This window comes from Diadema antillarum, unplaced genomic scaffold (assembly GCF_040938485.1).
Source record: "Diadema antillarum isolate AM-2024a unplaced genomic scaffold, OU_Dant_1.0 scf00000015, whole genome shotgun sequence".
Taxonomy (NCBI): domain Eukaryota; kingdom Metazoa; phylum Echinodermata; class Echinoidea; order Diadematoida; family Diadematidae; genus Diadema; species Diadema antillarum.
This window is the reverse complement of record NW_027270904.1, coordinates 3,113,590-3,127,308: the sequence shown is the minus strand read 5'-3', so window position 1 is coordinate 3,127,308 and position 13,719 is coordinate 3,113,590. Positions and strand designations below refer to the sequence as shown.

Here is a 13,719-nt window from a genome sequence, read left to right as displayed (position 1 = left end):
GCAGGGAAGACACAGTACAGGGTTGAATAGTACATTGGTACATGTGTATTCCCACGTGATTCACATTTTTCCTCTATTTACTGTTTCATTAACGTGCATGTCCAAAGAAACGGGTTCTCAAAAAGAAAGATTTCCGATACTTAAATGTTGATTCATTACATGCAGAAAACAGTAATGTCGATATAGTAAAGGCTTGATTTACCATTTACAGATGAAACAAAAACCCATCAATAGTGCTTCAAAATAGATCTAAAATGTGAGTTAGGGAAAGAAACAACCAATGTAAAAATTTGAACCAGTATAATCGATGTTAAGTATTGCTCAGTACATATGCAAAATGTGAACAAAAGTTATAATTAAAATGTTCCCAGACTAACCGTCTACAGTTATGGTTTAATGAGAAAAATAGTGATATCTCCTTATATTTTAGGCTTTATTGCAAAAATTTCATATGTAAGATGTTTTGTGAAACAACTGACCTACATATAGGCATCAAGAGTGATATCTTGAATATTTTTTTAATCACTGCCCCCAAATGTAAACAGGACCTTCGAGAGAAAGTTAGTAGAAAATTGGGTAACACTTAAAGTAAAAGAGAATCATCAAAGTTCGCTTAAAGGAAACCTAAACCCAAGGATCAATGTGGAATGAGTGAAAGCAGTAATATTAGTAGAACACATCAGTGAAAGTTTGAGGAAAATCGGACAATTGGTGTAAAAGTTATTAATTTTCACTCAACTTTTAACTTTCACTCAATCCAAATTTCTTTTTTGGTTTCGGTTTCGTTTAATTCCATGTGCCACCTTCTAATCGTACAAAAATGTGAGATTTCACAGAAATAGAACAATTCAGAAAATATAAAAGGAATTTCACAGAAATAATACAGCAATGAGCACTTGATCTAGCTCCACTGGAAGACAAGCAGAATGATTATCATCTCAATAACAGGTTAAGGGATCATTGTATTTTACATAAAAGAGTTTTGAAATTTCTATTATATTCTAGTCTTCGTTAGTTTCATATGTTTTGACCGAGTAGTGCTTCTTGGTGGGGACCATACATAATCACACAAACAAGATTAGGTGAAGGCATCAATATCTCCTCACAACTCTGCCTGTGCACTGGGGTATCAAGAATCGTGCCTTGAGTATCAACTTAGCAGTCAGACATTTCTTCCCCTTAAGAAGTCCTTGATTCGCCATTGCACCCTAACGATTTTTTTTGTGTGTGTCAATGATAAATGCCTTGACATCATCATTTAATCATCTTTGCATTGGCTGCTACTAATCAATTTTTGTATATATTTATAATCACAAATTTGTGAAATGCCTTAACTTTTAAATTTTTGATCGTTTAGAACCATTCAAATGAAAACAAAAAGAAGACAAAATCTCACCTGCAAAAGAAGAGGGAGTCTAAAGAGAAGAAGGCACTGTTCAGAATCTGGAAACCTAACTTTCCCACTTGGCTGTAGCCATACATAAGGTTACCTGTCCATAAACGTATACAAGGATTGAAAACGTCATGGTGTCTGCATCTTAATCTACGAAAGCATCAGTGTAGAACAGCATATCAAATTTAACAATATTTCTCCATGATGAAAGAAAAATAAGTTGTGCAAATACCGGTCTGCAATAACTACAGAAGTTGAACATTGATTACTTAAAGAAAAAAAAAAGTGAGTTCAATTTTATATGCAATCGTTTTTTCCCAGATTGATTCCACTGCAAACGAAGTTAACCTTTTAAGAAACTTTGCCCGGACACTTGGATAGAAATTCTAAACTTTTTCAAACAGTCTTCCTCCACACTTAACCTAGTTGTAAAGGTAGCAAGCCCATTCAGGTGTAACAATGAGTCTCACTCCAACTGGAAGACCAAGGTGACATAATAGAGATTAGAGGGATTAGGTCATTTTATTCTATCACCATTAGTTTCCACGCATCTGTCCGAAATTTGGAACACAGCGCTCCAGTGCACATGCCGTTATTGGCGATTTATTAAAGCACAATCTTCTAGAATTCAAAGAGTCGATATAAAAGAAATCAAGCTGACTTAAATGATTTTTTGTTGTTGTTCGCACTCAGTTTGAACTTGTCTGATGTATCTCAAATAGATGTTTCATCTGGTGCATACGCACATTCTGAAGGTTCATTAATCCGAAATGGGATAAAGGTTCGTTAATTCGAAAATGAAATAAGATTCGTAATTCTCAAAATGAATTAAAATAATTTCATTTTGATGACAAAATACGCTTTTGTAGCTTAAAAAAAAATGGTAAGATTTCATGCATTGATCGTGAAAATTGAATAATACGTACATGTATGTAAGAAACGCACACAAACAAACACGAAACACATTTAATGAACGGGAAAACAAAGTAATCTGTAAAGTAAATTTCTCCCTTAGTATAGAAACAATATCGTAAGAGGCGACTCAAAGGCACAAAAAAGAACCAAAAAAAAAAAAAGAAAAGAGGAAGAAATCACATATGTGAATACTGATCATCTCCTTTGAAAGGATCCTGCATGCTCCCCTGGTCTGGTCATCATAAATCAGCCTCTTCAGACCCTCGCCTACAAAACAGAAACAATGACACCCCCCCCCCCCCCCCTTCTTCGTCACAGAATATTCAGATTTCGTATATGGAACTTTTTTTCGGATTAAGAAACCTCCAGAGAAGCTATAATCATATTTCGATTAACGGACCTTCGGAATAATGACCCTGTTTTCATTTTCGGTTAACGATTATTCCGATTAACGTCCTTATTTCATTTTCGGATTAGCGAACTTTTTGAATGATGAATCTTCGGAGTAACGAACCTTTTCTTCTTCTTTTTTTCATTTTAGGATTAACAAACCTCTAGGTACAGGGAATTCGTGTGTTTCGGAATAACGAACATCACCACTAGCAACTGCGATTTTCTGCAACAGGGGAAGCGTTGGAGTGCTCAAAGCGAACCGAACCAAACCGCAATGCCCAAGACTCGCTTGCATCTAATACAGTACTAGTATTGGGAATCAAGTCAGAGGTGTAGCACACAACGGGGTCAATCAGTTCGTGCGCTTGCGCTATACCCTCGCCAATGCACAAAATCATTCTCTTTTTTTTTTTTTTGTATCATGAACTTCCGATACGATGCCCAGGCCCGTGACTAGGATTTTTATGGGAGGGTTCAGAATTAAAAAAAAAAGAAGTGGACCTTTAACTTCAAGTTTGTGTTCCACATTAGGAGAATAAAAAATATTTCTGGTGCCACTTCTGGATTTTATTAGCTGAAAAAGAAAAGAGAAAAGAACAAGAAAGCCTCCCCTGTACATTTTTTTCCATTTCTCCTGCCTCTTCCGGGTATCATCGGCTGACCAGCAGAAAAGAAAAAGAAAAGGCACTGCTCATTTTTTTTTTTTGCTAGCAAACGGGGGTGGGGGGTGGGGGTGGAATTCTGCGGAACTCCTGGCCCTTCCCTCCCGGCCCTTCCCTCCTCCCCCCCCCCCCCCCCCCCCCTCTAATTACGGGCCTGATGCATTTGGACCAGTTCGCGTCTGAGCGTTCTCTGGTAAGGAACGGTTACTGCGATACTAGTAGGCCATAATTGGACCACACCGGGCTGTTGGGTTTGCTCAAGCCTGCGTTCAAGCGCTCCTCTAGCGTGAGAACGGTATACTGTACGCTCCAACACACCAACCTGTTACCATTAGGAGGAACTCACCTACAGTGTTCGTTTGTAAGACATAAGTAACAAGATGACCGAGGATGACCCATGCCATGCTGATTACACGGATTCCATTCAGACAGTTGATGCTGCCCTCGCTTGTCGCCGCCTTCATGAGCTTGGAGAGGTTGCGGTTGATGGCAAAGCTGAAGAAAAACTGATGCCATGCCTTGGTGCAATCTGTGATAGGTTTCTTTCCTTTTTTTTCATAAAAATATGCAGTGGACAGAGTTAGACACCGTCCCTTTATCACATGTTTATCGTAATGATTGAAAAAAAATATTCACCTAACTGCCACTAATATTTTGAGAGATGCATCTGAAAAAGAGTGTCATTGAAGAGCCTAGAATCTCTGTATAATTTCACTTTTTGCAAGTCTCCTAAAAGTAAAAAACAACTGCACTATATTAACCTGGCAATTAAGTCGATGTAGCTCAGAGAAAGAGGATCATTGAGACACATATCAAACAAAGAAAATCATCAACGAGTTGAAACGTGACAATCAAATGTGAGTGCCAAGCATTACGCCCTGATTAATGGGAAGTGAAGTTGTGTTTGATTTCCACAATTGATTCTGAATCGCGGGGGGGGGGGGGGGGGGGGCAAGGGGAACAGAACGAAAGGTGTTGGGAACTACTCAACAATTCTAGTTTTTTTCTTTATTGAAAAAATAGCATACTACATGTGAGGAAAAATACTGGTACATTGTAAAATCATCTCTTTATGAATCAAGGACGAATCATCCTCGATATATTCTACAGGATACAACAAACATAATTTCATTTGATACAATGTTCCGCCTGTCCACACAAGACACTAGTGTACGTAATTACGGGGTCCAAGATCTTCGCGTTTTGTTTGCTCATGGTTTCTTTGTGTTAAAGTTGTAATCATTTGTGTATGTAACATAGTTCATAGTACAGGTTCCCTAGACGATTTACTTATAGTTGTTTGACCATCAAGCTATACCTCTCAAATAAATTACCAGTAAAAAACAAATAGTTTTATTTTTATTCAGCGTTTAGGTCCATACCTCCAAGTGTCTCCCTGAAACCAACAGAAAAGAATAGGACCAACAGGACCTATCGGACCTCCTACTGATGTAAGAAACCATTAAAACCTACAAAACCAGAGGAAAACCAATAGTATTTTATAGGATGTTTATGGGAATCTTTGGGATTTTCGACCTGGGAAGTCGACATCTCTATAAGAAGACTTCATCACTCATTACTCTCCCTTTATGTTCAGTAGGTTGTGCCCTCAACCTGGAGTTCAAGATGTGAAATGATCACATAAGTCACATGCCCAGGCAATTACAACCAGGACAGGCACGGTATTAAAGACACAGCATCAGCAATAGTATGGAGGACTACTGAGATATTCACCTGTTGGAATTTCTTCAGGAGTATCCTGCACCACCTCAACCCAACGTTGTGTGTTTGTAGTGCTGGGCGGAGTCATATTTGTAGTGCTGGGCGGCGCCGTGTCTGTAGTGCTGGGCGGCGCCGTGTCTGTAGTGCTGGGCGGCGCCGTGTCTGTAGTGCTGGGCGGCGTCGTGTCTGTAGTGCTGGGCGGCGCCGTATTTGTAGTGCTGGGCGGCGCCGTGTTTGTAGTGCTGGGCGGCGCCGTGTCTGTAGTGCTGGGCGGCGCCGTCTTTGTAGTCCTGGACTTCAGAGTCTTGTCCACAACAGCACCCATTATTGCCAAGATGCTAAGTACAGCTATGAGACACCTGCACGACAACACGTGATTAACCCACAAAGTCGCGGGGTGATTTTCCTACCGAAATCATATTATTGACATATTTATCAAATTGGGGAACCATCAGATGAAACTGGTTAAATTTCCTCAATCTGCACAATATCACGAAAAGCAAATAGCAATGTGAGACAGAATTATTGAATTAGATTTCTAAAATATGTTGCCTTATCAAGAATCAGTTAATCAAAAATGATTCAGAAACGTTTGATAAATCTACAACTGAAACCAAGAATATGGTTTCTGACCAATGTAGTGCTTATGACATCGTGATAGATAAATCGTTACACAACCTTATGAAATACTATACTCTTGCAATAAATGATGAATATGAAGCATATGATACAGTGCAAAACAAAAGAAAAATGGTTCGTTTCATGTCACTCTCGGCTACTTCAGATCATCATGTTATGTAGATTCAAGTACAACAAGGTAAACTGCCTTAAATAAAAGTTCAGTCTGAGTCTGTTTTAATGACATCATAAAAGTTGAACAGTGACTACAGTATGCAAGTTCATTTACAAGTCTAAACATATTTTACTTAGGCCTGTATAGATAGAGTTGTCCGTGTTTGCATTTGCAATGCTGCCATGCTGACGTTTGTCAAAGGTCATGGTCTTACACTCTAAACATGGCAATCTTTTGCCACTCTGACAGCTAGTGTCTATCTGTGCTTTGAGCTACCAAGGAATAATTTGAACCCCTTTGCAATATATGAACCACATGGTACTTCTTAATCGTCGTTAAGATAATAGAGACAATGACATCTTCGTTTTGTTTTGTTTTGTTTCGTTTTGTTTGTTTTTGGCGGGATGTCATCGGCAAAATTTCTTGAGGTTTGTATGGAATATTCTACCACTTTAAGTTACTTCAAACATACAATGGCATGTTCAGTTTCTCTCAGTTTAACACAACACCTAAATGAAAACAAGATGATATGCATTAGCTGGTGGGCAGGTGAAACACGCTTCTTGTCGGGAAACTCATGAAAATTCAGTACAAGATCTATCTAGGATGTGGATTCAGGGCAATAAATAACAGGAAATGGTTTAAACTACAAACGTCTTAATGATAATAGTCTAGGTCTAGAGTGGGTTTAAACAAGTTAAAGACAAAAATATAAACTTACACAGTGATGATAAAGCCAGTGTTGTAGGCTTCAGGGGGATCTCCGGCACACAGCGCTGCTGTGCCATTTAAGATAGACATGTTGAAGGGTGCCTCAACAAGTTCTGAAAGGAATACGAACAGGAAGCACAAAAGTAATGGTAGGACAAGCCATTAACAGGGACGTTTCCTCAAATATACTTGTGGATTGAGTTAATGCAGAAATATTAATAGAACGCATCAGTGAAGTTTGAGGATAATTTGACAATCATGCTCAATAGTTATGAATTTTGAAGGTCGTAACGCTGGATGAGAAGGCTACATCATCACTGTAGAACATCAAGAATGAATTCAACTTTTTCCATTTTTCTAGCATAACGAAAGAGCAATCGACGTACTCTTTCAGAACACAGGGGTAATGATATTACCCTACACAAATGTCACTAACCATTTGAAGGAATGTGTCCTTTTCAAAATGAAACAAAATTTTGTGAAATTCTCTTTTATATGTTCTTATATCTTTATCATCTTTCTCGTGCAGCAATGTTAGCGCCAAGGCTTTAAAAATTCATAACTTTAGAACATAACTATGCCCAATTGTCCTCCAACTTTTGCTAATGTATTCTCCTATTGCTGCATTAACTAAATCCTCTTATATATTTGGGGAAACTTCCCCTTTAAAATACAAACCAGCCTAAAATTCTTCCAAACAGATTGTATTCTAGCAAGTCCTATAGAAGCCCGTTTTCTGTGGTTTGATGCTATATCTCGTATTATTCTTTCTTCATCAATTCATTATCTTGAATATTGAATTCAATTTATCTATCATCTCACCCTTATGTTGGTGGCTAAGTCATCAAAAGCCTCTAGATCTTTTAAGTGATTCTTGATATGATGAAATATTTCAGAAGATATAAATTTAATGTTTCCCTGTTTTATTGGCAAACTGTTGTATTGTATTTTCTTTCTGATTTTGTGCACGTTAAAGATTTTAACTAGTTTCATCCAGTATGTGACAAGAAGTCATTTCAAATTTTCCCATCATTCTATTGAAGATAAGATGATAATATCTGCGACAGGATTACTCTGGTATTTGTTGGGTTAATAGAGAAGGGGAAGTGGATAGTAGGCCAACGAGTTAATAGCAATGTTAACACTAAATCTTTGTTCGTTCCTCACGTAAATTCGCAATTAAATTTTGCAAACGAACGCTAAATGAATAGAGATTTCGAAAGTAATGAAAATCAGTGCATGGTTTACATGTATCACATTGGCCTGTCCTGCCGGTCTACCATAGCGGCTTCTGTCTTATCACATTTTAAGAGGTGTGCGTGTGTGTGCTTGGGTCAGATTGGGCAGTACCCTTGTACTTTTTCCTCCAACAGCCCTATGTGATCATGACATCGGGAAGCAATCCAACATTTCAACGCAAAGTCAAAGCCAATATGCCAATAATTTATTGACTAATGAATAGTAAGATAAATTCATATCCTTTCAAATTTGCGTAATGCTTTATGTACTATACTTGTAGTTTTATAATAGTAAGAATGGTTCTTTTATTGGTAGGATTCGGCTATGATGCTCACCAGTTTAGTTTCATTTTAATTTAAAAAGAAATCGGCCCAATTTAAAAAAAATCGGCCCAAGGGCCGAAATTTGTATATACCATAAGTTCATAGATATTTCACGATATCTAACCCCTTTGAACCTCTCCACAACACTTTGCACATCACGATCAAATTTGCCACGAAACTTCGTGTCCAGAGGCACCAGTCAATCAGGATGACAGTCAATAATAATGTGTACAGAAATCTGCTGCCCTCTTAAGGTAATAAGGTATGAACATCGTGCAATACATTCAACCCCACAAAGTCTCTCTTAGCTTCTTACCTATAAAATAGTTCAGCGATGAGAAAACATCTGAATTGGAACAGGATTCAGGAACACAGAGTCCCCATACCAGCGGAGGTTCCTTCACAGTGAAATACAGTATTTTAGGCAAAAACGGAAACAAGATAAAAGCGAACCAAACCAAAGTTATATCAAAGAACTTTAAAGACCCAGTAGCATGGAAAGCCATGCAATGGGAAGGCTGGCTTGACTCTGATATATTCCGGAATCCCTGCAACCAATTGAGTCCAGCTTTATATGCAGCATATTACGCAGCACAGGAATGTCGGCTGGAGTACTGAAGATTACCGACGAACGTACGCTTTTGTGCTCATATTCGCTGGCAAGCATCTATTCTAGCAGGCCTGCGCTAGTCGTAGTTTTCGTACCCAGATGGGCAACGAAGGACGATTGATTCAATACGGGTAACCCACTCGCTACACCCATCTCCATGCTACCGGCTCTTTACGCTGACTTAAAATATAAATCAGCATACTGTAATATAAAAGGCTCTAAATGCATGATACTGCATACACGCAGCTCTCTGGTGTTAATTTTGGTCAGTAGCTGTTATAATGTTCACCATTTTCAAATATCTACTTATCTAGATTTGGAAGGCACTTGCTATAGAGAACGGGGATATACTGGCTTATACATCATTGATCAAAGGTGTGGTTAATACTTCCTTTTAGCTAAAGGCCCTAGACCGCGTTTATTGTTGGATGCAAGGTTTGAGACAACGGACACTTGAAAACTTGTTCTTTTTTATGAGCATGTCCATCTAGCCGTATGAACCCTTGATCCGCCATCACGCCTGCAGTGAACTGCCCAATATCTGGCTGCAAGCCATGGATCACTACCGTATCTGGACTCGTCGATCAAGGTGTCCTAGAGATCACAACGCATAGCACTATTCAAACCTCTGCCTCTGGCACTGAGACTTGTCGCCATGGTTGAAAAGGTCAAGAGACCAACCACTGCTGTTGCCGGAACTATAGGCCCTACTGAGGAATTGGCACACTTCACATCGCGATAGAATGATCACGACTACGTGGATGCAACCATGAATCTGGCAAGGACGAGGTTGTCTACTGCTCAAGTGCTGCAATGAATTTCTTTGCAGGAACCTCACTAGAGCCGCTGGTGTTAGCCTCGAACTCACCAAGAAATCTGGAGAGGAAGTCCTAGCGGCCACCAAAAAAGCTTGATGTGCGCGAGAAGAACACCACGGTTGCTCGGATATCCCTCCACAACATGCATCTAGACAGAGATGAGACAATATGCAGCTTGGAGCCGGTCTGCGGGGTCAAGCGGACATCTGCAAGTTTATCAGAAGGTGTACACAGGCTGCTTCGCTGACGTGAACTGCACTGATGAAATCTGCAGAAACGACCACAGCTTCAAGCTTACAGTATACCTATGGCCACCATAGACCCCTATGTACAAGTTTTCTTTTTATCCTCGAGCCATCGTATGGAACTGTCTACCACGTCAAGCAATAACGGCACAAACCCGTGCTGCTTTCCAGGAGGCTGCCGTTCCAGCTATTAGAAGGATGAAGCCTCCCGTTGGTGAGAGGATGCTGTAATTTAAGAGCATCCTTTACTTGCGCATGCATCACGTTTTAATCGTAAATCTTTGTATAACACGTGCACCATCACATGACTGCCACTTTGTTTAATTACCAACACATCAGTCTAGCTGTGTTGCAGCTGCTGTCCTAATAGGGATTATTTCATAAAAACTCAAGACCAGTACTAAATAATATGACTACAAACTCTGAAATCTAGCTTGACCTCTTGGGGGACAAAAACTAGGACATGAGCTACGAAGCGAGCAAATGTTCTGTATCATTTCCCTCGATCCAGATTCAAACACTGCAAAAGGAACCAGCCCTATACAGGAAAACCAAGCAGACACATCTCAAGGAGAAACAGGACACATGCACCTAAAGTGGCAAGAAAGGACATGGAAAAGCCCCGACTCAGGTCTGTGAAAAATAATGTGAGGAATATGATTATTATTATGACACAAATGCAGGCACTGTTATAACCTTGAACGCATGGAAAGCGTGAATGCATGAAGAACAGAATATGTGAACTGGCTGCTATGTGAGATGTCCAAACAAGGATGGATTACCCCGGTGGACTGTTGACTTATTCAGGCCCTGAATGCTCATGCCATATTTCTATGGGATACACACCACACCCCATCCCCCTTTCGTAAGGCTCGGTCGACCCCACATGAAAAAAAACAAAACTGTCGTTGATGCATAAATGGTTACCAAAATGATCCCATCTGCGAGGAAGACCGCCACCTGACCACATTCATCACACCCTGGAGCAGACACCGCTACAAAGACAGCCCCTCAGGGATTATGTTGCTTTAATTTGGCGATTAATACACAAGACAGTATGATGAGATCGTCTGATCAGCTATCCCAAACCACGTCAAATGCGTGGATATGACATCCTGCTATGGCAGACGTGGATGACAGTTTCTTCCAAGAAGTTGAGTAGCTAGATGACTGCGCGGCCAGAACAGGATCACCATCAATCCTACAGCTTCACATTAATATTGGTCCAGATATCGTTGAATTTGCAGACTTCGAGATCACCACAGACAGTTTCCTTCCATGCCAGAAGTACCTGCAAGCAATCATTGCATGGCTTCCCCACACCTACCGACATCAGGTTCACATGACATCTGTTATGATTGAGCCTTGTCAATCGGGCGTCATATGCACTCAGTGTGACCAACAAGATATTACCGTTCCGTCAGCTTTCCAAGTCCAGCACACCTTGCACATGAATTCAATCAGTCTAAGGCTATTATTGCTAGTGAATTCGAGGAGGGTATGATTACCTTCGACCCAAGCTAGCTCACAAGTTTGGCCGTATAGACTGGTTAAGAATGGCATAGGCTTCTGCAGAAAGACTGTGACTGCAAGTGAGATAGACTATTGCACCTTGCTGCTGCAACACAGGTTGGAAGATTACACTCGTCGGCAGTATGATAGGTTCACTTTTGAATGCGGCAGAGTCACGTCGATCGAGCTTTGAGAGACATCCCTAATTCCCATTCCATGATCCAAATCCGAGATAAACGACAGGCTTGCCATGGATTGCCTCTCTTGTTGACCTACTGGTGAGAACCAAAAAGAAAAGAAAAAACAAACAAAAACAAAACAAAAAAACTGTGCATCCCCAATGACTCTCTCCTTCCTGTATTTCCCAATCACTTACGACCGGCCTGCAGACGCTGGACCCACATAAGGAAACTATTGAGTTGTGCACACTCTCTATACCACTGTTAGTTTACAACCTGAATTCCTCCTATCAAGTACACTGGACAGGTTGTCGCACAGGCACTGCTAGTAATGAAAATTAACATGCATACCCTTCTTGGGCTCATGGGTGTGGCATGCCAAAGTTCCATCACAAGCTCCCCAGCCCATCCATTAATACTTAGGACTGTGTTGATATATCACCGTCTGTCTGGGCAGTCTTTGCCCACCTACATAGGCCTACTGCTCATTATTCCAATCGCTTCAGGTAGGTATATATGCTACACAGCTAGCACACAAGAAACCCTGCCATCGAGAGAGGTCATATGAAGCACTTTGCAACTGCCACGTGAGAAGCGCAGAACGTTGGCCAGAGCACACTATACCCTGCTGCCTCTTGCCATCAGTGATCATGTCCGGATTCAGAATCAGACAGGGCCACATCCCCTCAAGTGGGGAAAAACTGGAATTGCAGTTGGATTTCAGCAGTATGACCAGTAAGCAATTCGGGTTGATGGTTCTACATGGGTTATCATCCGCAACTGGAAATTCCTGAGGAAGTATGTTTCTGTTCAGTATACCAGCCACCCATGATAATGTGGGTTGACGCGCGTGCATCTCGCCCGCCAGTGTTCCCATTTGCACAACACTCTGGCATTTCAAAACCCTATTCCAGCCCCACCAACCAGACCCTATCACACAGGGGGTATGATACAAACTGTCAGTGTTCCCCGACCCTGATGCCTAGCTGCAATCTCCTATCGGTGATCCACCAGCCACGGTGGTCATTTCTGCAGTTTCCCAGCGAGTGTTGGCCTGCTTCCAGATCCTATACCAGACCACCCCCTCTGGCCATCACTTTAGCTGCTGTACCGTGGCGCTCGACCCTCGGATAGGACATAAAATGGAGGTCCCGTGTGTGAGAGAGTTACAACTCATGCACGTAAAAGATCCCGCTTCATTCATTCATCGCAAAGAGCAGGGTGTTTAACCCGGTGAAGTGGTCCCGCCTCACATCCAACTGGACCCCATGGAAGACCAGCTTTGCATAGCTGAATATGGGCTATCCAGCCATCTTCTCAGATGGAAAAATGAACAAACAAACAAACAAACAAACACTGCCAACAAGCCTGTGAGACATTCTGACCATGAAATGTCATTTTAGCATGGACATTGAACTTGTCTTCTCGGATATCTTGTTCTTGGAGTTCCATTATCGTTCCTCGTTCGAGTGTTCCTGTTAGTAGTTTTACTCACGTTAATTGTTCTTCAGCTTTGACCAAGTCTTTGCCACTTACCCCTGACATACTCTTCTTTCGCGCCAAAGAGTAAGGGGAAGATACTGTCCAGGTTTGTGATATACGGAATCATGTATACCAGTAATTATTCTTCTCAACTAGAGACCGTGTTAATTGTTAGACGTTGTTAGATGCAGCTTTTGAGAAAATAGATTGTTGAGTTAGACAAAGAAAACTGGTTCTTCTTTATGCCATTGCTGCAAAGCTCACACTGAAAAGCTTGCTGAATTTAAACAACGTTTGGAGCATTTTTTTCTGTTTTTCTTTGACAGATACGATAATTTCTGGCAAACTCATCGTAGAAACACATCAAAGAGTCTTTTGACAATATGAGATGTAAGAGGTAATACACACAAAAAAAAATTCAAGATGCACACACACCTAAGTTTCTACCAGTTAAACATGTAGGCATGTCATCGATCTCAACACTCTCCACTGTTTCTTTTTTCTATTTGTAAAATGATGGCATGTACGGAACATGTCATACTATGGAAAGAAAGTATGATCCAAGGAATCCTGTCGATCCAATAAATGAACGTCACCACTCAGAAATTCAGTTCATAAACATTAACAATAGCTGTCTTATTTTTCCGGTTACTAAATTCACCCTCTCTTTACAATACCCAATTCAATCTCCGAGAAGGTCAAGGAACGTAGCAGACATTTAG

The 13,719-nt window shown here is 40.6% G+C and overlaps 1 protein-coding gene across 1 annotated transcript; it reads right to left on the bottom strand.

Annotated features, from left to right (window-relative positions):
• Nucleotides 1-1,283: 1,283 nt before the first annotated feature.
• Nucleotides 1,284-13,664, bottom strand: LOC139724846 (uncharacterized). Its single transcript, XM_071635972.1, has 5 exons — nucleotides 8,468-13,664; nucleotides 6,600-6,702; nucleotides 5,098-5,444; nucleotides 3,710-3,910; nucleotides 1,284-1,490 (listed from the first exon to the last, which is right to left on the bottom strand). Exons 1-5 carry the CDS (start codon nucleotides 8,655-8,657, stop codon nucleotides 1,393-1,395), a joined length of 939 nt encoding a protein of 312 aa, XP_071492073.1. The 5' UTR covers nucleotides 8,658-13,664; the 3' UTR covers nucleotides 1,284-1,392.
• Between the last annotated feature and the right edge of the window lie 55 nt (nucleotides 13,665-13,719).

What these genes read in the sequence shown, in the direction of transcription:
- LOC139724846 (XM_071635972.1), bottom strand. Translation starts at nt 8,657, where the DNA reads ATGGCTTTCCATGCTACTGGGTCTTTAAAGTTCTTTGATATAACTTTG. An exon ending in ACTGGCTTTATCATCACTGT is followed by an intron (nt 5,445 to 6,599) that starts GTAAGTTTATAT and finishes GTTGTCGTGCAG; the next exon opens with GTGTCTCATAGCTGTACTTA. An exon ending in CTTACAAACGAACACTGTAG is followed by an intron (nt 1,491 to 3,709) that starts GTGAGTTCCTCC and finishes GTTTATGGACAG; the next exon opens with GTAACCTTATGTATGGCTAC.